At 40.0% G+C, this 25378-nt stretch overlaps 1 protein-coding gene across 1 annotated transcript in view; it reads left to right on the top strand.

Moving 5' to 3' along the window:
- Positions 1-22098, top strand: part of LOC126195352 (odorant receptor Or2-like) — a 72108-nt gene extending 50010 nt beyond the window's left edge. The window contains exons 5-7 of the mRNA XM_049933929.1: positions 3030-3134; positions 8882-9043; positions 21987-22098. Of these exons, the coding sequence (XP_049789886.1) occupies positions 3030-3134; positions 8882-9043; positions 21987-22046 (327 nt within the window). The 3' untranslated portion in view covers positions 22047-22098. The remainder of the gene's footprint in view (positions 1-3029; positions 3135-8881; positions 9044-21986) is intronic.
- Positions 22099-25378: the final 3280 nt, after the last annotated feature.

Raw genomic sequence — 25378 nt, 5'->3', positions numbered from 1 at the left:
ACTATCTATGATTTTGCGTTACGGACATAAAATATGATTCTTGTTCGTGTTTGTGTAATTCAATGAAAGTGAAGATTTGTATATTGCATCAGTAAGTGGGCAAATGTCCGAACTGAAGTTTATAATAAAGTCAGTTTTAGGTCAAATTAAAATTGTAAAACAATCACAAGCCTGTCCATCACTAGTGATCCCAGGCTTCCTATTTCCTTTAAATAACTGTGGCAGGATTGAAATTTTTTATTTTCTAAAGAATTGAGTAGTACCACGGTTTTGTAAGTTTCACTAAGATATGTAATTTGGCAGTGACACATCATCCAATATTTACTTTTGTTCTTCAGTTCTGCACAACAGTGTATATTGTTATTTAATACACACACACACACACACACACACACACACACACACACTCACTCACTCGCTCACTGCATTTTTATCCCTGCTGGTGGTGTCAACAATACGAGATTAGGTTTTAGACATATCTCAGTCCACATGTGGTTAACAGAGAGATCTATATGTTTCCAGAGAATGTGTTTGCTAACGCAAACTGGAAAGCTGTGTCTTTCCACAATGTTTGTAATTGTATTGCGTGATTACATTCTAATACATGCTGTGCATAAAGCACCTTCAGCATCATTTTTGAAATGAATAATGTCTAAGGAAATCATTTTATTATCCTGGATCCTTGTTCTTATTTACACAGAAAAACCGGTGCCTTAAATCCCAAAGGATAACACAACAGCTTAAAGAATGACTTACTTAAAGGAACTGTAAGAATTATGTGGTCAAAAAACATTTCAGGTGAAATACAGCTCTGTCAGTGAAGTGATGTTAATAGAGGACTATGTATTATCACTTGAAAGTCATGTGACAGTTGGACACTACATTTAGACATGCCTGTTCCAGCACTCATGCTTCTGTCTTCTTCAGTGTAATGTTTAAATAAGTAATAAATTTAGGGCATGCAGCTCCTACCTGTTTACAACAGACCAGTAACTGTGCTCCTAAACTGTAGAAATAAAACAGCTGGGTACACACAGACAGGGGAGATGGAATGGAGAGAGTCAGAAGAATGGCGGGTGGTTGGCGAAGAAGAAATTGTGAGGGGTTAGCGTGAGAGGGTTGACTAAGTGGTCATAGTGAGGAGAAAGGAGTTAAGGAGTGTATTTTGAAACCATCATTACATTGACGTAGATGAATTCAGTGGTTAGCTCCAATGGGCAGAGTATGAGTGCTGTTGTTTTCATATAATCTGCTTTAGTGATCTTGGATATTTCGGGTTATTAGTCGTTCAAGAAGTCTCTTACCAGAACCATTTAAGTGCAAACCATGTTGTATAACCTGCAACCAAATAAGGAATAAAGCAACATCCACACCGATGTTTAACTACTTATTATCTTGAAAAACGCTAAAATTTATGCAATAATATGTTCTGATCAACAATTATACCAAGACTAAATATGTTACTCAAAGAGTGACACGAACGTCACATGTAGCACACTCTGTGATGTGCGTCATGTCTTTTTAAGTTCTGTAATTGAGTTCCTGGTCCAAACATGTGCTTGAACACTTTAATGTTTTTACGAACGTGTGACCCTTACCGAGATCTTTCCCAAAAATGCCTAAATCACCAATGACCTCTCTGAGCTAATCACATAACTTGAAACATGTAGTTATCTGATAACACCTTTCAAATATTAGTAGAACAGTCTTGGCATTAACCTTCCATGCCAACTACCCTGGAAAAAGGCCTTGGTCCTCTTCACACTTTCTCTTCTTACCTGAGCTGGCACATTATGCTCTAAACTTGAAAATGGTTTCTGTTGAGTGGTCAGTGAAAAACTTGAAAATGAAGGTATAGGCCTTGTGAAGTATCATTGATGTTTCTACTGATTTGGAAACATTACTGTAATTCATTTTTCTGGTCTAGCCTTGATTTTTCTACTGGTTGCTTGGAAATGCCATACAACTAGAACTGTTCCACAGAGCATACTGACACTTCAACTGCGTTACTGAGCAACATATGAAGTGTAGAAGAGGTCAATAATACTGTATAAATAGTACCTATGTTACATGAAGAGAAATAGACACCTCAATCTCACTTGCACTTGAAACAGGTTATTCAGTAATTTTTATGTGATACAAATTGACAATGTGGTCCTGTACAAAATAAAACCATTTCTAGCTACACTTTGCCACCCTTTCAATAAATTAAGTATTGTTCGTCCTTTGCAGCACCTCCTCATCTCTTTCTCATCATTCACTCCCAATTCCCATTTGTATATCCAGTACAATCTTTTTTTGTCGCATCGTCAAATATAGCTCTGAGCATTATGGGACTCAACTGCTGAGGTCATTAGTCCCCTAGAACTTAGAACTAGTTAAACCTAACTAACCTAAGGACATCACAAACATCCATGCCTGAGGCAGGATTCGAACCCGCGACCGTAGCGGTCTTGCGGTTCCAGACTGCAGCGCCTTTAACCGCACGGCCACTTCGGCCGGCTCGCATCGTCACCCTAATTTTACTTAACATGCTGAATTTTAGGTTTTTTTTTACTCTTCTCTTCCGGTTTGCCATGGAGCTCTGTGTCGTATTTTGCTAATATTTATTATACTTCTGTTATCAGTGTTACCAGTTCCTTTTAATGTTACATAATTTTAAAGCTGTGTTTATAGAGAACTGTAATATTCGATATTTTCGGTTAGCCATTGTTGTAGATATTATCATTTATTTCATCATTCTCTTTGTTACTATTACTTTAATGTAACTTTCCTGTACTGCAATGTTACTTACAGAGTGCTTTCAGTTAGCATAGTCGGTTTAAAATAATTTTAGACATGTTTTCATGATGGACACTTGTTAGATCTGTCAGAGAGGCAAATTTAATAATACGAAATGTAAAACTGATGAGAAGTTTCAATCTTGTCTACAGACGCTGCTCACTGTTGTACTTATGTACTGCAGTGCTAACTGATTAAATGTCTCTTTTATGTAATGCATTCTTTAATTTTCTTATAATTAAAAACAGAGTGCTGATGGTCTGCAACAAATTGGGAAGTTTGGTACTCACTTGTTCACCATCCTTGCGGAACTCTTCATTTACTGCTGGTTTGGAGATGAGCTCATTACTGAAGTGAGTTGCTTTTAAAAATATGAAAGCGCACCGACTTCATTCATCATGTATCACTGTTTCGTAGCACATTTCCGTTCATAGTGACATACACACCATGGGGTGCATGAAACTGCACTAATTATAATTTTATCGAGCTGTTGGACTTGTAGTAGGAGAGCTGTATTGGTTTTCACAAATATAAACTTGTTTCAGAGAAATTAACTTCAGATATCCGACCATAGTCTGTAATGAAACCTGAAATTGGGTTATAACAAATGTAAATCACTTTGTTACGGTCACATCGGAAAAGTATGCAAAAATAATCATATTGATCCTTCTAACATCAAGAAATAGCAGAGACCTTTTTTTTAATCAGTATTATTTTGTGTGTAACTAATGAGGCCATAAGACAATGTCTGAAGAAATTGAAATCACATGATTTACTAGTTAATGTGATATTCATCCAATAGACTCAAGTCAGTTAGTTTCGTAGATCATATTCACCGTAAACATTGTGTTGTTGCATGTGTCATTTGTATCATTAGTGCACACAGTTTCATAGTCGGGCTTTATTTCTTATGAATACTTTTCCCAATATGTAACAAACTATATGTATTTTGTTCATATTTGCTATATTGTTGGCTGACATCGCACCCATGGCCCAGACTAGTCCCCGTTCGAGAGGACAGTGTTGTTGGACGGGGAATGTTAGAAGTTTGAGGGTGGAGGAGACGCTAGAAAATCTGGAAAGGGAAATGTTAGGAGAGACACTAGAAAATATGAAAAGGGAAATACTAAGACTCACTCATAGCGCGGGCCAGTGAAGTGAAAAGGCGAGAAGAGAAGGATTTCTTGTCAGATTCGTATAGGGCAATGTCAGCAGAAGCAGAAAACGGTATAACAGAAGTAGGATTAGTTATGAATTGGAAGGTGGGTCAGAGAGTGAGTATCTGTGCACAGTGCAGTGATAGGGTTATGCATATCAGAATCGACAATAAACCAACACGGATAACAACAGTTCAAGTATACATGCCAACATTGCAACATAGAGAAAGTGTATGAGGACACTGAATGGGATATTCAGTACAAACAGAGATGAAGATCTATCAGTCATAGGCGCCGGGAATGCGGTTGTAGGTGGAGGAAAGCCGAAGAAATAGTTACGAGAGAATAAGGACTTGGTAGTACGGATGAGAGAGAAGAAAGACTAGCTGAGTCCGCTGTAAATTTCAGCTAGGAATACCGATTACTCTGTTAAGAATCACAAGAGGCGGTCGTATGCTTGGAAAAGACCTAAGGATACAGGAAGATTTCAGTCAGATAACATCATAGTCAGTCAGAGATATCGAAATCAGGTACTGGATTGTAAGGCGTATCAAGAAACAGATATAGACTGAGATCACAATACAGCAGCGATGAAGAGTACGTTGAAGTTCATGAGATTAGTCAAGAAAAATTGGTGCTTAGAGAGCTGGGATACAGTACTAAGATATGAAGAGGAACGCGGGAACTTCTAAGGTTATAAGTACTACGATAACGAATAGCTCGGTAGGCAGTTCAGTTGAAGAGTAATGGACAAATCGAAAAAGGGCGAACACAGAAGTTGGAAAGACGAACATAAATACAAAGAAGGTAACAGCGAAGAAACCATGGGTAACAGAAGAAATACTTCAGTTGATCGATGAAAGACGGAAGTACAAAATGCTCAGGGAAAGGCCGGAATACAGACATATAAGTCACTTAGGAATGAAATAAAAACATTGCTGGAAAGCTATGGCGAAACGACTGTATGACAAATCTCATGAAAAAAAAAAAAGAAATTTGTCGAAAGGACTGACTCAGAAAACATGAAAGTCAAAATAACCTTCGGTGGAATTAAAAATAAGGGTGGTAAAATTAAGAATCCTTTGAAATTTCCACTGCTGAACGCAAAGGAGAGAGAAGATAGGAGCAAATAGTATATTGAAAAGCCCCTATGGGTGTGGGGAGGAAGAATTATCGGATAATTCGGCATCGTTCACAAATTTTCACGACCTGGAAAACGGGTACAACAGTGTCAAATGGCGCAACGTGTTTGAAATTCTGTGTTAAGTAGGATTTGAAGTGAACATATGGGCAATAAACAATATGTACAAGAGTCAAGAGGGAACAATAAGGATCGCAGACATAGAACTAAGTGCTCTGTATAATGAGTGTGTACGACGAAGATGTAGTCTTTCGCACCTACAAAGACATCCGAGAAGCAGTGACGCAAATAAATTGAAGGTTCAAGAATGGAATTAAAATTCAAGGTGACAAGATATGGGATCACTGATGATATTTGCATGCTCAGTGAATGTGAAGGAGAATCGCAGGAGCTGCTGAATGAAATCAACACTCTAATGAGTACGGAATATGGACTGAGAGTAAATCGAAGAAAAACGAAAGAAATGAGAAGTAGCAGAAATGAGAACAGCGAGAAGCTTAACCTCAGGTTTGGTGATCACGAATTACCTGAAGTTAAGAAATTCTCCTAAGTAGGCAGCAAAATAAGCTATGACATATAGAGCAAGGAGGACGTAAAAAACAGACAAGCACTGACAAAAAGGGCATATCTGGCCAAGAGAAGTTACTACTATGAAACATAGGCCGTAACGTGAGGAAGAAATATCTGGGACTGTCGTTTGTAGCACAGCATCGTATGGTAGCATCGTATGGTAGTGAAGATGACCTGTGGAAAAACCGGAAAAGAAGAAAATCGAAGCTTGTGAGATGTGCTTCTACAGAAAAATCTTCAAAATTACGTAGACTGACAAGCTGAGGAATGAGGAGGTAATCCGGAGAATCTGTGGGCAAACGAATATGTGGAAAACACTAACAAGGAGAAGGGGCAGGATAGTAGGATATAATTCTGTTAAGACAACGCAGAATAACTTCGACAAACTTAGAGGCAGCTGTAGAGAGTAAAAACTGTGAAAGGAAACACACATAAGAACAGATCCAGCAGATAACTGACGAAGTAGGTTCAAAGTGTTACTCTCAGATGAAGAGGCTGGCACAGGAAATGAAACGGTAGCAAGCAGCATCAGATCTATCATTCCTTTCCTCTATAAAGTTCATTTCAGTCAATTCTTCCTATATTTATTCAGTATTCTAATCATTATTAGCAGCCCATAAAAATTTCGTGTCTAGTGGCTATATTAAAGCATGATAGGAGTGAACAGAGAGATTGATCATAAACCCCTCTAGTAGAAGGTTCAGCATGATCTATCTGGCTTTCATGCAACATTGCTCAAGATATTGTTATTAGCTATTAATAAGCTTTAGTCTGTCAAATCCAATAACGCCACTACGTTACGTAAGTGAGCATTGACTGAAGTACGCTTTTTAGTGTGTACATAGATTCGTAGACAGTGCAGAGCACAACAGTGAATTGTTTGGAAAGATCTATTAAAATACAATGTATTTTTCTTGCACATAAGGCAATAAGGTATTAACTGTCAAAACGGTGTTTTCACTGGCTACATATGAATAATATCTTCAACTATTATGTTTACTCTTTGTGTAATCTAAGTTGAGTTTAATATTGGATAGTGAAAATAATATTTCCTTTCAGGAGATGCATTTGTGAAATTTACTATTTATTTACATGCAAGTAATAATAACTAACATAAATTTTACTTCAGTTAGCAATTGATCGTTATTGTTATTGTCACTAATGGAAATGCTTTAATGATGTGGTATGCATACAAAATTTAGGTGTACCTAATGCACATACACTTTTAATTACTATGAATAATTCAGTGAATAACTTTTGACCACATGAATTAATATTGTATTTCTTTGTCAAAATATGCCACTCAACGAATATGCAAATTATTTCATTGCGGTGTCTACATTTTTGTTGTTGCTTCTTCCTTGGCACCTTGCAGTTTTGTAACGTAGCTGAACTTCAGAGCCGTAGTTTATGAAGTTCAAATGCTACAGTTCAACTGCTTGGATATTTGAACATACCTCAGTGCATAATTAAGATGTCAGACTGCCACCATCTCTTCTCTGCATTTCCAGATTAGTCGATTGATGCGTTGACACATATTCAGGCGACTAAGCTGAACGATACAAGCCTGAGATACACACAAAGATGCAGTCCAAGCCTTAATATAGCAAAAAACTCTAGATGAATCAAGGCATTACATGTCAAATGAGAGTGAATATTTCTTTTGGTAGCAATAGTGCGGACTGAAAAGAGATCTCGCAAAATCCATGCCTCAAATGGGACTGGAGACATAGCCCATTAGACCAACAAGCCTGAGAGGCATAACTTGTAGAGAATTGTTTCCAATGTATCCATGGATAGATGACTCAGTCGTGTGACTATGAGCAGTACCCTTATACTACTGAGTATAGCGGTTTGTGAAATGTTATACACTGCTGGGCAGCAGTTAGTATATCCTTTTAGAAGTGTCTAGTTCAATTAAGAATTATTGTTCGAACAGTGCATATGGAGTACATGAAATGATTAATTTTACGGATCAATAACGTTCTGAGGGACCTGTTATCCACTCATGCTGAAACATCCATATTTGTTTGTTGTGTAGGCTCCAGAGGTGTCAATGCAGGCACTGATTCTGGTATCCAGTCGATCGTACAGATGGCGAATACTGTCATTCCCGCTTGATCTCTTCACGTAGTTCGGTAAGAGTTGGTTGATGAGACGCACGAGTCACGTCTCGTCCATATGTGCTCGGCAGGACACTAGTCCGGAGATTGTGCTGCCTAGGGAAATTGCAGTGTGTATTGCAGATCACTTTGAATTTCAGAATCCTGCAAACACCGAAGGCTGGTTAATGTCCCCTCCAGAAACACCAAGGTGAACGAGATAGCTTGCACGAATACGCTCTACGAGACAGCGCTGACCAGGACTACTCGTATGCGCAAACGCCCAAGGCGCTCCATTCCATTTTCCAAGGAAGTCTCTAACAGCATCAGTTTATTCGTTAATGTCGATGCTGTGGTGTGAGTGGAAAATGGGCTAGAAATGTACGTGCCCGTAGTACCACTGCTGATAACTAGTTCGCATAAGTTCGTGTTGACATGTCTGGGCTCACGAGTCTTCATACCTTGGCTGTGATTTCTGTACGATCAGCCGCTGCTGCCCTTACAATACGACGATCCTGGTGGGCGCTAGTGGTGCCTGGACGTCCAGAACCTCGCCTATGGATGTGACAAAGTTCACGTGACGTGTGTGGCATTTCTCCGGAAGGACCATGTCACCGCTCCGAAAGCAATAATTTCACCCCTTTCAAACTCGCAACTTAGCTGTGGGAAGCACGAATGCATCTCTGTGGCATGGTCGCCTGCTTGCTTCACACGTTTGCATCGCACTGAGCCTTCTGCCACAGAGCATTCCCTATTAAAAGCTACACGCAGATGGCGCTCTGATAGATATGCCGCTAAGCTATCTGTTGGCGGACGACGATGAAACCGTTATCAGTACATCTACTATCCTCTAGGTGCCATGTGCCGGATTCGCATTACAGTCGATGTCGTCTTCCCAGATGTTTTAACTTTTCTTCGAAATTGTATTTACAAAAGTGATTCTGACAATATGAAGCAGATCGTTTCATATTTTCTAGTCCTTTTGTATATAGATGGACACATTAAACTTACTACCACATAGTTTCTTCAGATAACACTGTCGTTTATATTCTCATGTGTGAAACTGTTTTGAATGAAATCGTTATCCTTAGGCAGAAAGACAATTCTGAGGGTTCGGATGGTTTTTTCAGAGCGAGAACGTGGCTCTAGCGGCCTACGACGCAGCGACGTCACTGCAGGATAGTCCCGTGTCTATCAAACGGTCGCTCGTGCTGCTCATGCAACGTGCACAGAAACCTTTGTGCATCACCGCTGGTGGGTTCTTCCCCCTCTCCAGGGAGTCTTTTGTCGCGGTGAGTTTATAAATTTTTTGCATATTCGGTGGACCATAATTCCACAGTCTCACTACGAGGTGGCACGAATCAGCTGTATGGCTCCAACAAAGTCTTGCAATTCTCCCTTCTAGCAAAGTGCAGTAGCCACAGCATTGTACAGAATGCGCCCGAGAGAATTCATACAAACAATAACCATTCGTTCACATTTCTGAACGTCCATATCCTAATCAGCGTCAGATCACATGATATTTGGCGGATTTCAAACTATAACTTATTTCTTTCTTCACAAACAAAAAGTAATTAATAGATACCACTGAATGCCACACCACAAACTATGAGATTATAGCAGTTGTTTTGGAGGTACTCTAAATATTTTTGTAAAATACATACAATAACACTAGCGTTAAAATCAACCGCTTGCTACACTATGGAATGCAAAGAAAGGTGGAGTCGCAATACCCACGCCCTCACCTACACCTCTTCTCCTCTCCTCAACTTGTTCCAACCCCTCCCTTCACAATCTAGTTTAAAAACGCATCCAGTTAGAATATAGCTGTGGAATTGTGCAAGGTTGAGGAACAAAACTCTGAGTACTGCGTTATTTACGTACCATTCAGTTGAACAGTCACAAAATAGCGCCGTGTTCAAAGATATTTACGTCTAAAATGCACCCACAACGCCTACACACACACACACATACACACACACAAACACAAAATATTTTTACAAACAGTTATGTAAAAATTGTACTTAGGAGTATTTCAAAGTACTTTGAAGGGCACACAAAAGTATCTTAATGGTTTTTCGTTTTCGTGTCATCTCCAAGATAATTTATCCAAAACAATACGTATAGAGTGTAACTTGCCGTGTTCAAAGAGAGCCGGCCGCGGTGGTCTCGTGGTTCTAGGCGCGCAGTCCGGAACCGTGCGACTGCTACGGTTGCAGGTTCGAATCCTGCCTCGGGCATGGATGTGTGTGATGTCCTTAGGTTAGTTAGGTTTAAGTAGTTCTAAGTTCTAGGGGACTGATGACCACAGCAGTTGAGTCCCATAGTGCTCAGAGCCATTTTTGTGTTCAAAGAGATAAACTGAACTTGAGTCAAGGCGCAAATACCCGTCAATTGAGTATTTACTTGCAGGACTGATTTCACTGTGGTGAAGAATCATCTTCAGTAAACAGAAGGTTGTTTTGTTCCCCATCCCTGTGCCAGGCACTTAAATGTAAATTGCAAAGTAATCATGCAGATCCCCAGCACTATTCGGCACAATGCTCTGCTGATTAGTTTTTGTTGACTACTTGCACTCTTCTTGGGGTTGCATTCTGAGACGACGAATGTTAGGGGTGTCTCTGTGTACTAATCTACTTGACATTGAAACTCTCATGAAGATAGTACTTTAACGCAGCTAAACCGGTCGGTGAATAGATCATCAAGTAGGAGGCGAGGTACTGGCGGAATTAAAGCTGTGAGGACGGGACGTGAGTCGTGGTTGGGTAGCTCAGTCGGTAGAGCACTTGCCCACGAAAGGCAAAGGTCCCGCACACAGTTTTCATCTGCCAGGAAGTTTCATCAAGTAACAGCTGTTTGCAGTTTTATTCAAATACATTTTATCAGGATTTTAAATGGTGTGGCTGTCCATGTTTTAAACTTTTATGTGAGTATATTAAGTATTTCACAGCATATTCAAAAGTACTGAAATGCTCTGAAGTCTTGTGCCATATCCAAAAGTATTCATCTAAAAATTACGCAGAGCTTGCATGCATAAACAATTTATTTCTGTACCATAGAGGGCGTAAGGTGCTGCGAAGCCTTAAATTAATTATTTTCCACATGTAAACCTTTCCATAATATTTGTCAAGTGTCACAAGGCCGTCAGGTAGGCATTCACAAGTCTGAACTCGCTGTCTTAGCATTTTGCTTCTTTCGACAAGTCTTGTCTGAGTGACACCCTATTAATTTGACTCTCGGCTTGCTGCCGTATTGCGAAACAGACGTATGTGCTACTGCTGATCTAGCATACAGCCTAATCTGCACTTGTCGACAACTTTTACAAGAGTAAAGAAAGTTATTCACATGTCAATCTCTCGTCTCTACAATCTATATCAAAGCCAGCTAATCAATATAATGCTCTCATACTAGGGTGTTTACTGCATCTTGTCGACTGCCATATAATGGAAACTAACTCACACTTCGATGGAATAGAATATGAATAGCAGTAATACACGGTCGTATATGTAAGAAACAAGCAATCATATGCTTTCAAAATCAGCCAAATATAACTGCAATTTGATGACAGGATATGAAATGTTATTTGTAATACAAAAAGTTTGCCATTTTCCACTGGTAATGCCGAACATTCCAGGATAACAGTAATACACGTTCGTATGGGTACGAAACGAGGATTCTATGCTTTCAGTGGAAAGGGTACAGTACCGCCAGATATTGAAAATAGGTACAACATTCTTCGTTATTCTTGTCAGAACAACATTTTTTTTGTAATAATAACTCAATTTCACTTAATACACAGAAGCCGGAAAGAAGGACAATTTTTATTTATTTAATTGATCACTTGTGCACTCCCACAAAATAAATTCCTACATCCAGTTTGGTGAGTTCTGTGAAATGAATGAATGTATGGTCGTCTGCTAACCGCAGATAATGAACGTGCAATATATGATCATCTTTGAGACGGTCCTTTGGTCACCTTTGGTGGAACCAAAGAGATGAAATTTACCTGAGCTTTGAGCGCCTGAAATGTGGCTGACCAATACAGTAGCATGGTGCTCCCCCACCTCGGCGGAGGTGCGAGATGACCTGAACAACGGCCACATTTCAGCACTCTGCCGCTGGATCTTGTGTTGGTAAGACCTGTCTTAGGTGTGCTTCATAAAGACAACAGAGTGAAGAGAATGGTATGCCTGTGAAATACTTAAGAGTGGTTAGGAATAACTATTTCTTTATTTCTGGAACATTTGGGGGGGGGGGGAAATTAAATGACAGTCAGGTAATATTAAGGGGATCGTAGTAATCTTCGGAAGAGATCAATGGTCACAATGAAACCACCCATAGCAATAAGTTGAAATACTTGCGAGTGCTAGTACTAAGTTGAAATACTTCCTAGTGCTAAAGTTAAGCTCAATTAATCGCGTATGTATAATAAGTGGGAAATATTTAAGAAACTGCATGTGCAGGACTTGAAATTAGAGACGAGCACTTCCACGCGGTGAGTACTGTGTGAGTCTCAATCTGTGTTTGAGACAAAGGATAAAGAGAAGTACTCATCCAAGGTATCAGTTGCGGAATCGCGTGTGTGACGAATATGATCTTAATATTACTTTGCGTGTTATGTTTCCGTGTGACGCTAGATTCAAACTCTAATACTCTGAGAGAGAAGCAAGGTGAGTCAGCCGTCTATCCAGCAACGCCACTTGGCTAGCATTGCACAGGAAGACGTGCACATATCCTCCAGAGTTCGTAGTAGGAAAGAAAAGCTACAAAGTGGGACAGAGTCGTGTGAAACTGGGATGAATACTTATTGAAGTGGGAAAGCTGAAAGTAAAGTGATTCTAACGTTGTGACTATTCTTTGTGATGTGATGTGTTCTATGTTGGCAGTGTGATGTATTTCATGTAATTTAAGTATGTGTGGTTTGCATGGGAGAGTAGAAAAATAGGTTCGGAGGCAGTGGGTTATGTATGTTCCTTTTCGTACCGCTCGGTCTGGAGTAAATTGTCGTGATGATGGGTGTGAGAGTCGGGTGTGGGTGTGGGTGTGAGATATAGCAAAAGATCCACCATCCTATCCAGAAACTGCACTGTAGCGTTAGACAATTACGAGAAAATAAGATAGAGAATCACCAATGTAAAGCCACGCCCACTGGGCGGAGTTTCTCATGTGTGATTGTTGTATAAAATGTAATGGTGTGTTTAGTATATCTTTGAATCATAATAGAATTTATCGGAATAAAAAAGATAGCGAAAAGAAAAAGCCTGGTGACCTTGTTATTGGAATAGTGTGTAGTCATGATAACCAGAATTTATAATGTGTGCGTCATTCATATTCAGTGCGATGGCCACGTGTTGATCAAAGCCGTTGGGTAATAAAGAAAATGTGGTATTGCCAGAGCGTAGTGAACAATCAGAGTTGTGTAAATTACCATTAGTCAGATGTGCGTTATCCGTTTCTGTTGCGTAATATGCAAATAGGAGAATAATTGGTAGCTTAATTGTGGGTACTAAAGCTCATAATGAGTCATTGATGTTACTCGAGAAATAAGACTAAATCCACTTGCTTGGCAGACCACTCATCTTGCAGGCCCGACTGCTTGATGCCACTGTGTGAGGAATGCATGGGGGTGCCTCTCACGGTTACTCACTTTCAGGGTTAGTCAAACATTGTAATGACAACAGTATCTTCCAGTACAAGTTCTATCGAATTTGAGGAAGAGTATAAAACATACTCTATGAATGGTTAAAAACCAACATGCACTTATGAAATGTAATTAATTAACTGTAAATATGTAGTTGTCAGTGATGACTTTTACTTAAATACTATTCCACAACACTTAAAAAAGCAAAATAAAATCAACTTTTGCGTTAAGGTCTTGTTAAATGTTATCACCAAGAGATTGCAGCCCTTGCAAATGATCATTCTTCGAAGTCCGGTGTAAACCAAAACACTTCCTCGGATTAATTAGTTTTCACAACCATAGCGACATATGATGCTTGTGGAATATTACAATGTTGTTTCCAACTAAAATATTTCTGCAAAAATACGTCAGCTACACAAAAATATACTGTTTAAGCCAAGGGCCACAGGTTTAGTATCCACAGTTTCTATCACACTATGCAGATACAATGCACCCTCAAATCATGTTTTAACATCTAATTTTCCGTATCACTTATTGAATTACACACAACTCACTCATTGCATTGCTGAAATATATTAGTCGACGAGAATTATTTGACCTTCACAGTACACAATAAATTCAGCGAAATACACAAAAATGGTGGCAAAAGTAACAAAGACTACTGGTGATCTAACTTACACCTGAAAGTCAACTTCTTCATGAGACTGTTCAACATTATGCATTGACGTCTTACATTCATAAATAGTAGTTCCAGCTAGCTCACCATTCATCCAAACTTATTTCCTCGCTTGGAACGTATTTGGCCTAGCAATATGATTAGAAAGCCTATAGTTAGCAAATGCTTTTTGTTGATATTTCAAATAATAAAAACCTTGGCGAAAGTGGAGTTCCTGAAATATGTTTCGCCCCCAGTATTCTCGTCTTACTCAGTCTTGGTTCAGTTGGCAACTTAACAAAGATCCAGCTCTGTGGAGTAAGTAGATCATTATTAATCGAAGTACGCCATTACTCTAAGTAAGACATAACGTTCTAATATGCAAAATACCATCTTTATTTTCAGCAGCCATTATAAACTTCCGGCAATAAGCGATGCCTTATGAAGTTCCTCTTCAATAGTTACATTTTCATCATCATGAGAATTATTGCTTACTGTTTTTGAAGCTAGCAAGGAATCTACACAGTCTATCAACTCATTTAGATTATTCCAGTGCATATAATCTTCTAGAAATTCGTTGGAGAGCGCGTTTCAATCATGACAATTATCTTCTTCTTCATAATCATAATTATCATGATAATCAACATCATCATCATCGTCATCATGTGCCTCAACGCAATCATTCTCTTCTTCTTCTCTTCCTCCTATATCACCCTCTTCTGCCTTCACAAATACATTGTCTTCTTTATCTTGCTCTGCATTTTCTTATTGTCGTTAGTCCTCTCTGTCACTACGTGTAATACATGCTACTTGCTTAGACTTCCTTCAGTATATCTGCATCTTGATGTAGTGGTTGTATCTGGAATTTTTCTTGTAATGTCTGGATCTCATTGCAAAAGTAATCCTATACACTTCTTCCCATTTTCTCCACGTTTGGCTGGTGCATACATTTTCAGATCAGCAACTAGTTTGTCAACGTCTTCTGTTAAATAACTTCTATGAGTAGCAAATCCATTCTCTTAACTCTCCAAGATCTGCTTAAATAATCGAGATTCACGTTCTTCACCCACTATGCAGAAGCGCTCAATCTGAAGTGGACATTTTCCCCTTTTTTTAGATATGAACTGATCTGATAACTTTGTACAGTTCACCAGCACTTACTATAGGCATCCAATTTGTTTACAGCCATGAAAGCCTGAAGCATTTGATTTTCCCCAAACTTGAGAATTTTATTCATTTTTTTTGTGTGAAATTATAGTTGGAAACCTGAAGCAAAATAATATGTTAAGCAAACTAGGCTGTAATAATTTAGAGTTCCACACAAATATGCTATCAGAAATACAATTGTAAGCATCAAATCAAATAGCAGGAGTCAGCTACTGGATTGTACATAATACTCTGTCTCCAGAAGCGGCAATACGTATGTGTGTTGTCTGTCAGTTACCGGATCTTATACTGTATTCAACATATCTGGCTACTGGAATGAGCATCGCTGCACAAGCAATAACACTAGTAAGACGAATCATGATATTGATTAAGCGAGTTGAAACAACAATTAAGAGCAGTTAGTCATCAAGTTGAGACTTGTCGATAGGCTAATGTTAGTAGTATAGCGCCAACATAGATGTGTCTGTGGGTGTATGTGTTTGTGTGTGTGTGTGTGTGTGTGTGTGTGTGTGTGTGTGTGTTAGTGTTCATGTGATTCCAATTCGGAAGTCAATATCATAGAATTTGATACTATTTTACGCGAATATTTTTGACTTTGACGCCTATTCAATTCGTCAACTTAGTGTCAGAAACTTGCGTATTTTCAAAGCTACGTTCTGATTGGGTGCCTCAGTTTAATACTACGTGGGTAGATAGGTAGAAGAGAAACGAGAGAGGTTGGGGGACGTATTGGGCCCGGCGACATCACCATTTCTTGCATTCCAAATTAGATCAAACAGCTGGTATCCGTGTTACCAATAACAGGAAAACTTAACACTGTTTGAGAACTAATATTTTAAAGTCTCTCAGTGGGCCACTAATATGCGCGTCAATGCTGTAACAATACATACTGTGCTAAATCACTGTGTGCAGTGCTGGATGGTGTACTGAGGAAAGGGAATTGAGTGTCTGCGTGCCGCTGTCCTATTCTCCCTTATCTCATTCTCACAATTCCTTTGTATGATATAAGATGGCGGCAGCGTGATGGTCGCCCAATCTCCTTCGAATTAAGTCATCGAATACAGGAACTCTAAATTTTCCCAACAGGATTCACCGAGAACTGTGTTTACCCCAAGCATCTCTGTCACACTTTCGGATGGGCTACACCCAACTGCTACGATACTAGTTGTGCGCCTCTATATTCGTTCGTACTCCTCCGCCATGAGTGTTTGGCTAGGACTCCAAGGAATGACATAATATTAGAGAACTGGTCGCAATACAGTTTTGTATACAGTATCCTATGCATTTATGTACTTTACTTAGACTATATGGGTTATAATCATTAGTTCTTCTTGACAGTTTGACTGCCGTCTCGAAAAAGAAACCTGTTTTATCCCCATAACGAACTGTAGCCATTTCTTAGCAGATTATGTAGCTGTTAGTAACGTGAACTACATTTTATGCTTTGAGGGCACAAATGTTCTATTGTGTTTTACACAAATTAATAGCATTGTAGCGCCGTTATAAATTAATTTACCAAAATTTCCTTCAATATGCTGAAAGTCAATTTTTGTACATTATTTTACATACTATTAATTGAGAATGGGTTTGTAACCACGCAACCAAAAAACTGATGCTACGTGACAGTCTAGTTTCAAATGGCCTCTTAGTGGTAATACCCTTACATACGTACACTATGTGATGTCCTCAATATATTCAACATTAATCTAAAAATCGGATATTTTCGGTTTATTTCATTTTGTTATAGGCATTAACTTCTTATTATCTAAATTTATAGAGATGCGCTATTTATTGCAGCACTCTACAAACGGTGTGGTTATAGTTTCATTAAACTGAAAAATTCTAAAAGAAGTCAGGCAGAGAAGCAGCTTCTTGAAATGACCTAACAAACAACAATATAAGACATTTAAAAACGATTTATTTCTTCCACGGCAAGATCACGGGCAGCAAATCTCTTCGATCCTGGAGAGAAGCGCTAGTAGTAGAGAGGCCTTGTTCTTTATGATTCTGCTACATGTTTCGATTGTTGTTCTCGGACCTGTAAGCTTACAAGCATCATTTACTTCCTTTCACGAAATACTGTTCGCCTTCTCACGGACGCGAAATCCCTTCTAAAAGGCTCTGTAAGCTCAACGCACAGAGTAGAAAAACCATCTGATCCCCAAATTTTGCCACCTTTTTAGATTCTCAAATCATTTGATTTTATTACAGGACACCAAGGATCGAATCCCTTTCCAGCAACCCTTATTCACGATTTCGGTGCGTTAACTAAATCAACACAGTTTTTCCTTCTAAAGGCCACAGGTTTGATCGCACATTCGAGTTGAAAAACTACGACTAATGTCTGTTTCCAATTATGTCGCAAAGATTACGAATTTCGGAAGCGTTAAACATCTGCCTCAGTTATTTTCTTGGTAGAATTCCTTAACTTCACCTAGTTCGTGACCATCAGTCCTGATGTTAAGTTTCTCTTTGTTCTCGTTTCGGCTACTTCTCATAACTTTCGTCTTTCTTCGCTTTACTCTCAATTCATATTCTGTACTGATTAGACTGTTCATTTCATTTAACAAATCGTGAAATTCTTCTTCTTTGTCACTAAGGATAGCAATGTCAAAGGTGAACCTTATCAGTGATATCCTTGCACCTGCATAGCACTCTGTGTTTCATGGTTAACACGAATGCTCGCATCTTGCGACATGGTCTTCAGGACGTAGCCATCTGGGGGCATTGAAGGGCAGCAGCTCCCTCCAATCTCCCCCAGAAAAAAAAATTGTACACTGAACTCGCAGCCTGTCCCGTTAAACAGAAATACGAGTTCGGTATGAATTTGACGGAAACCGGAACACGTAATGTATCAACAAGTTTCAAGCGGACCCGAAGTCACTTATCGTGATATCTCACACTTTTCCCATCTACCGCGTAAACAAACTCAGTTACACCTCTACTCGCATGGCTCACATACTGGGTACGCTTCTGATATCCTGGAAACTTACGGTACATCTATATCTACATCTACATCCATACTCCGAAAGCCACCTGACGGTGCGTGGCGAGGGTACCTTGAGTACCTCTGTCGGTTCTCCGTTCTATTCCAGTCTTGTATTGTTCGTGGAAAGAAGGATTGTCGGTATGCCTGTGTGTGGGCTCTAATCTCTCTGATTTTATCCTCATGGTCTCTTCGCGAGATATACGTAGGAGGGAGCAATATACTGCTTGATTCCTCGGTGAAGGTATTTTGTCGAAACTTCAACAAAAGCCCGTACCGAGCTACTGAGCGTCTCTCCTGCACAGTTTTCCACTGGAGTTTATCATCTCCGTAACGCTTTCGCGATTACTAAATGATCCTGTAACGAAGCGCGCTGCTCTCCGTTGGATCTTCTCTACCTCTTCTATCAACCCCATCTGGTACGTATTCTCACTGCTGAGCAGTATTCAGGCAGTGGACGAACAAGCGTACTGTAAGCTACTTCCTTTGTTTTCGGATTGAATTTCCTTAGGATTCTTCCAATGTATCTCAATCTGGCATCTGCTTTACCGACGATCAACTTTATATGATCATTCCATTTTAAATCACTCCTAATACGTACTCCCAGATAATTTATGGAATTAACTGCTTCAATTTGCTGATCTGCTATATTGTAGCTAAATGATAAGGGATCTTTCTTTCTATGTATTTGCAGCACATTACACTTGTCTACATTGAAATTCAATTGCCATTCCTTGCACCATGCGTCAATTCGCTGCAGATCCTCCGACATTTCAGTACAATTTTCCATTGTTACAACCTCTCGATATACCACAGCATCATCCGCAAAAAGCCTCAGTGAACTTCTGATGTCATCCACAAGGTCATTTATGTGTATTGTGAATATCAACGGTCCTACGACACTCCCCTGCGGCACACCTGAAATCGCTGTTACTTCGGAAGACTTCTCTCCATTGAGAATGACATGCTGCATTCTGTTATCTAGGAACTCTTCACTCCATTCACACAATTGGTCGGATAGTCCATATGCTCTTACTTTGTTCATTAAACGACTGTGGGGAACTGTATCGAACGCCTTGCGGAAGTCAAGAAACACGGCATCTACCTGGGAACCCGTGTCTATGGACCTCTGAGTCTCGTGGACGAATAGCGCGAGCTGGGTTTCACACGATAGTCTTTTTCGAAACCTGTGCTGATTCCTACAGAGTAGATTTCTGGTCTCCAGAAAAGTCATTATACTCTAACATAATACGTGTTCCAAAATTCTACATCTGATCGACGTTAGAGATATAGGTCTATAGTTCTGCACGTCTGTTCGACGTCCCTTCTTGAGAACGGGGATGACCTGTGCCCTTTTCCAATCCTTTGGAACGCTACGCTCTTCTAGAGACCTACGGTACACCGCTGCAAGAAGGAGGGCAAGTTCCTTCGCATACTCTGTGTAAAATCTAACAGGTATCCCATCAAGTCGAGCGGCCTTTTCTCTTTTGAGCGATTTTAGTTGTTTCTGCATCGCTCTAACGTCTATTTCGATATCTACCGTTTTGTCATCTGTGCGACAATCTAGGGAAGGTGTGTACCCGTAGCTATCGGTAGGTTGAACCATTATCCGCTAATAAAACGTCTCCTTCGTTCCTTTCGATAGGCTACATCTATCACAGTGGGGACAGCACATCAGTCATAGGGCGGCCAGGCGGGGGATCAGAGCCCCCAAGGCGCTGGCCGGTTTCGGTCTGATAACGACGCTCGGCTAAGCACGCGGATTCAAGTAACAGCCAGCGCACAGTGTCGCCATCTTGAGAGTACGGCAGCAGCGACGACTTCTACAGTGGTCAACAGACTGCCGGCGTGGCGCCGCTCCGGCTCCCCAGCCAGGCCGAACGTCGCTACGACAGACACCACAGAAGTCACATTGTCCAGCGACGCGACTCAGAGCGGAAAGTACTTAAGCACGTATAGATAGGACCAGAGCGTAGGTGACAGGGACAACGATCTGCTGGGTAAGCCCGCGGTAACAGAGCATGGCCGCGCAGCAGCTTGGCAACTAGGCAGACTCAGGCCTAAACCATGGACCTATAGATGGGCACAATGCAGATCGTCTCCCTGCAGGAAGGCACCATTCCGTCTTCCGCCGTCACCAGATCGAGGCGCAGCTAGTATTTCATCAGCTATGGAAACGGGAGCGTAGTAGAAGCTACTAGATGACCCATTTTAGATCGTCGATGGGTATGAAGTGCCTCTCGTAGCTGACAGCAGGTGATGAGATACTGTATGCCTGAACGGGCAGTATTAGAGGTACCGCAGTCCAACTATTCATCAGTCCCCCTTTCGTCGTCATGTGAAGGCATGCCTGTTGACTTCCACCTATGTTTTTCAAAGGCGTCTTGCGCCAGCCTAGGGAAGACAATTTTCTGTCCACCCTTTCACAGGTCTTTGACCACTAAGTGACAGAAGCAGTGGCACAACACTGGGAAAGACGTTTGCCACTATGAGAGATGTCTGTTATTCTTGAACCTTCCATAAAACTTAGGCACCAAAACTATTAAATCAGTATATTTCACGACTTAAATATCCATTTATTTTTACCAAGCTTTCATGTATATCCCATTTCCACTTTCGTCCAACATGAGATTAATTAGGTACATGTGAATAATCTTTGAGAATTAGGCATACGACCTTTAGTTTCACTGATGCTTCAAACACGTATGAAAGATTCTCTCAATCTAGTGAAAAAAGCCAAGTTTGTGCCGCGCGGGATAGGTAGCTTAGGGACCGACGACTTCAGAAGCTTGGTCCCATAAGACCTTACTACAAATTTCCAAAACCGAAGTTTGCCCACAGATTTACTTCTCTACTTTTAAATAGCCCATTTATACACTGTTCGCATTTTCAGTGCGTAATTTTCTGTTAAGACACAACTGTGTTGTATGATATGTGCATATTCCTAACGATGCAGTAGTGACTTCACTGTGTCAGTAAAGAGTTGAAATATACCTACACGCACACTCTTAGTGACTCACCAGAAAATTACGCATCGAAATAACAGTGTGTAAACAGGTTCCTTAGAACAGATGGATTTCATTTATTTGTGAGCATATTTTGGTTTCTTGACAACAAAACAAGAATCTGGAATACGAGACTGAACCAAAAGCTTGTCTGTCATATTGTCAAAGAGTGCTTATGTTTGTGCACGAAATTACACAACACTATTAATCGACAGAATAGTGGGTGAACGGTTGAAAAAGCATACGTATTTAAATTACGAGGTTTACTTACGAAATTTCAACAACTGTTGCATGCGAGGATTCTGTGATGATATTAAAGCTCACTAACTAGAGCGATGTAGCTAGTATGTAAGTATTTTTAACATCTGCTCTGGAAAACTTAGCAGAGCAGTATAGAGTAAAACGATCTAACACCTATTTCGCTAAATCTTTCCGACTACTCATAGTAATGTTTATGGCTACGCATCGTTACATTAAAAATATGTTAATACGAATATCTTGGAATAAGTTTTACTTTACATTGTTTAATAATATTTTGTTTAACCACATATATTGGACAATAATATCCGCTTAATTTTGAATGGCAGTATTATTATTTTTCAGCTGGTAATATTAATGAATCATTACATCGCTGACCGAAAAGATGTTGCTCATAAAAAATTTAACTTATGATAAAATTAAAGATATGTTACAAGCATGCTGAATAGGGTAGGATTTCCTGAATCATTGAGGTAATCAGCATTTCGGAAACGTAAAGTCATACTAATAATTTCTGTTACAGGTCCTTAACGTGTCTTACTCTTTCGTCGCCATTCTGCGGAATTTCAAGAATGAAGATTAGTAGCATGCGGCTCATTCTAACGCTTTTATCACACATTGTTTTCTTACAGTGAAATATGTAATTAATAATGATTCATACGCTTTATTTTCCATTGTCAAGAATAACATATTTTCTTTTTGATTTATTACTAGGGAGTACAGAAAATTAGTAAATAATGTGAACAGACATCAGAAATGAATGTTAAAATAAAACGGACTACGGATTACTCTGGCTAGTGGGTATCTCAAGGGTCAGTGCTGGGACAACCACTCTCTATATATGGTGTACCCTCTAAAATGGCAGCTGTCTTTCAAATACTTCTGTTAGCTGATGACACTAGCTTAATAATGTAGAATGCTGAGTGTAACATACGTAGCATATCAAATAGTGCAATTCAAGACATTAGTGCTTTGCTTGTAGAAAATAAATTGATGATAAATCGCAGTAACAATTCATTTTTACAGTTCATAATACACAATAAACTAAAAGTGACATTTGTGTGAGCATTTGATAAGTCCCATATCACAGGTTCATCAAAATATGCTCTACAAGGTGCACGCCATCTGGCCTCACTCTCCAGTCCTTTAGATCTTGCGATGGACTCCTGACTGAGGCTTGCCCTTTCACCACAAAGAGCATTGCCCACCTACAACAAAATATAAGTCGCTAGCATACCTTAATGAGAAATTTTTACTCCACATTACATGTCAGATGCAGTGATTATGGTGTCCCTTGTGTGACTGCTCACGCTATTAGGTTGTTTAAATTATTGTGTTTAAGGTCCGCTAGTATATTAGGTGGACGTGGAGCAGATACTTTTTTTTCCAGTCAACGTTAAATACCGCCATCTACAACTTGTTACGAACTCTGAAACTGACAGCTAAATTTCTGCAGATGGTCCATCAATTTAAAACGTTCATAGAGTTAATTCTACACCAACAAAATATTATTAATGCATAATACTGTTTTCAAAAAGAAGCAATCGGGAAGGTGGAGGGGGAGGGGGGGGGGAGAAACGTAGTGAAAGCTAATGTGTTGAGAGAGATGTGATGTTATTGGAGCGATTATAAAGTCCAGTTTAATTTACAAAGAACTAGGTAATGTAGTCCAACTTATCAGTACAACATTGCACTTCCTCTGGCCTGATTGGAAGCACTTAATGGATGAGATGTGTGACCTAAAGACAGTGTATCGTCTTCTGAGCCAAATGTGACGGGGAGCTGCCGTAACTGGTCATTGCTATTATGGGCAGTGGCACTGCGATAGTGGTGACATAAGTACAGTTCCCATTACTATTTTACTGGGAGCTGACTTGAAGGTGATGTTGACCACGGAAGTACTTCAACATCACGTTGGCAGGTCTTAGAGGCACATTTATAAGAGCCGTGTGTAGGAGAGCATTGTCGTATCAAGAAAGCCGTCGCATGAGAAAAGTCATAGAGCAACCGAGAAAGCAAATTATATGAATAAATGAATATTTACGACTGCGAGAGACAAATTATCTCTTACATCTACATCTACATTTATACTCCGCAAGCCACCCAACGGTGTCTGGCGGAGGGCACTTTACGTGCCACTGTCATTAACTCCCTTTCCTGTTCCAGTCGCGTATGGTTCGCGGGAAGAACGACTGTCTGAAAGCCTCCGTGCGCGCTCTAATCTCTCTAATTTTACATTCGTGATCTCCTCGGGAGGTATAAGTAGGGGGAAGCAATATATTCGATACCTCATCCACAAACGCACCCTCTCGAAACCTGGCGAGCAAGCTACACCGCAATGCAGAGCACCTCTCTTGCAGAGTCTGCCACTTGAGTTTATTAAGCATCTCCGTAACGCTATCACGGTTACCAAATAACCCTGTGACGAAACGTGCCGCTCTTCTTTGGATCTTCTTTATCTCCTCCGTCAGCCCGATCTGGTACGGATCCCACACTGATGAGCAATACTCAAGTATAGGTCGAACGAGTGTTTTGTAAGCCACCTCCTTTGTTGATGGACTACATTTTCTGAGGACTCTCCCAATGAATCTCAACCTGGTACCCGCCTTACCAACAATTAGTTTTATATGATCATTCCACTTCAAATCGTTCCGCACGCATGCACCCAGATATTTTACAGAAGTAACTGCTACCAGTGTTTGTTCCGCTATCATATAATCATACAATAAAGGATCCTTCTTTCTATGTATTCGCAATACATTGCATTTGTCTATGTTAAGGGACAGTTGCCACTCCCTGCACCAAGTGCCTATCCGCTGCACATCTTCCTGCATTTCGCTACAATTTTCTAATGCTGCAGCTTCTCTGTATACTACAGCATCATCCGCGAAAAGCCGCATGGAACTTCCGACACTATCTACTACGTCATTTATATATATTGTGAAAAGCAATGGTCCCATAACACTCCCCTGTGGCACGCCAGAGGTTACGTTAACGTCTGTAGACGTCTCTCCATTGATAACAACATGCTGTGTTCTGTTTGCTAAAAACTCTTCAATCCAACCACACAGCTGGTCTGATATTCCGTAGGCTCTTACTTTGTTTATCAGGCGACAGTGCGGAACTTACTCGTGATACAGAAATTCTGTGGATACAACGTGAAACATTCTGTGTCCAATGGACTGACTACTTCTGACTTAGAATTGTGGACAGTAGGATCGCAGAAGAACTGTAATTTGTGGCATTGTTGTAAGCCGTCTTCTTGAATACCGAATGTAAGTTGATGAACTAAGTGGATCTTATATATGAGGATGATGTGTACAAGAATGTAAATAGGAAAATCGTTTATGGAAAATCATTATTTCATAAATGGAAAAGGTACGTTCAATTCCTTGTTTATTTTAACTTCTGTCTTGTTTGTAGCTCGAAACATCATTTCGTGTGCCATAGCTTGTACGGGACTTTGTATCCTTGGAAATCAATAGAGCCGGCACTACGGTCGTTTATGCTCTGTTTATTAGAATATGTTCTGTACTTTATCGAAATTGATTCACAACTTGGACGCTGATTCCTATGCTGCAGAGTGAGTACGTCATAGGACCCAAGACGGCCTACACAGAGCATACGATTGTGCCTCTGATTATTTTAAGAATTTTCAGAGTCGACAATCGCCGGAATTCTGCAGAGCCACAGAGATGTTATTTGAGGTGGAGTAATTGATTTTGTACCTGGAAGAGGGGCGATAATATTGTAAAAATTTTGAGGAAGCGACTTCTCACACTCAAAAGTTTCCATTCAAATAACTATATATTATTCAGTCACAATAATTTAACTCCAGATTTCAGAGGGGGAGGGAAGTTAAAGCTGACCACAATCCGACGTCATTCATAAGTAGTCCATGCTCCCCATTATGAA

The sequence above is a fragment of the Schistocerca nitens genome, chromosome 7, assembly GCF_023898315.1.
Source record: "Schistocerca nitens isolate TAMUIC-IGC-003100 chromosome 7, iqSchNite1.1, whole genome shotgun sequence".
NCBI lineage: Eukaryota > Metazoa > Arthropoda > Insecta > Orthoptera > Acrididae > Schistocerca > Schistocerca nitens.
This window is presented reverse-complemented; position numbering and strand designations above follow the sequence as displayed.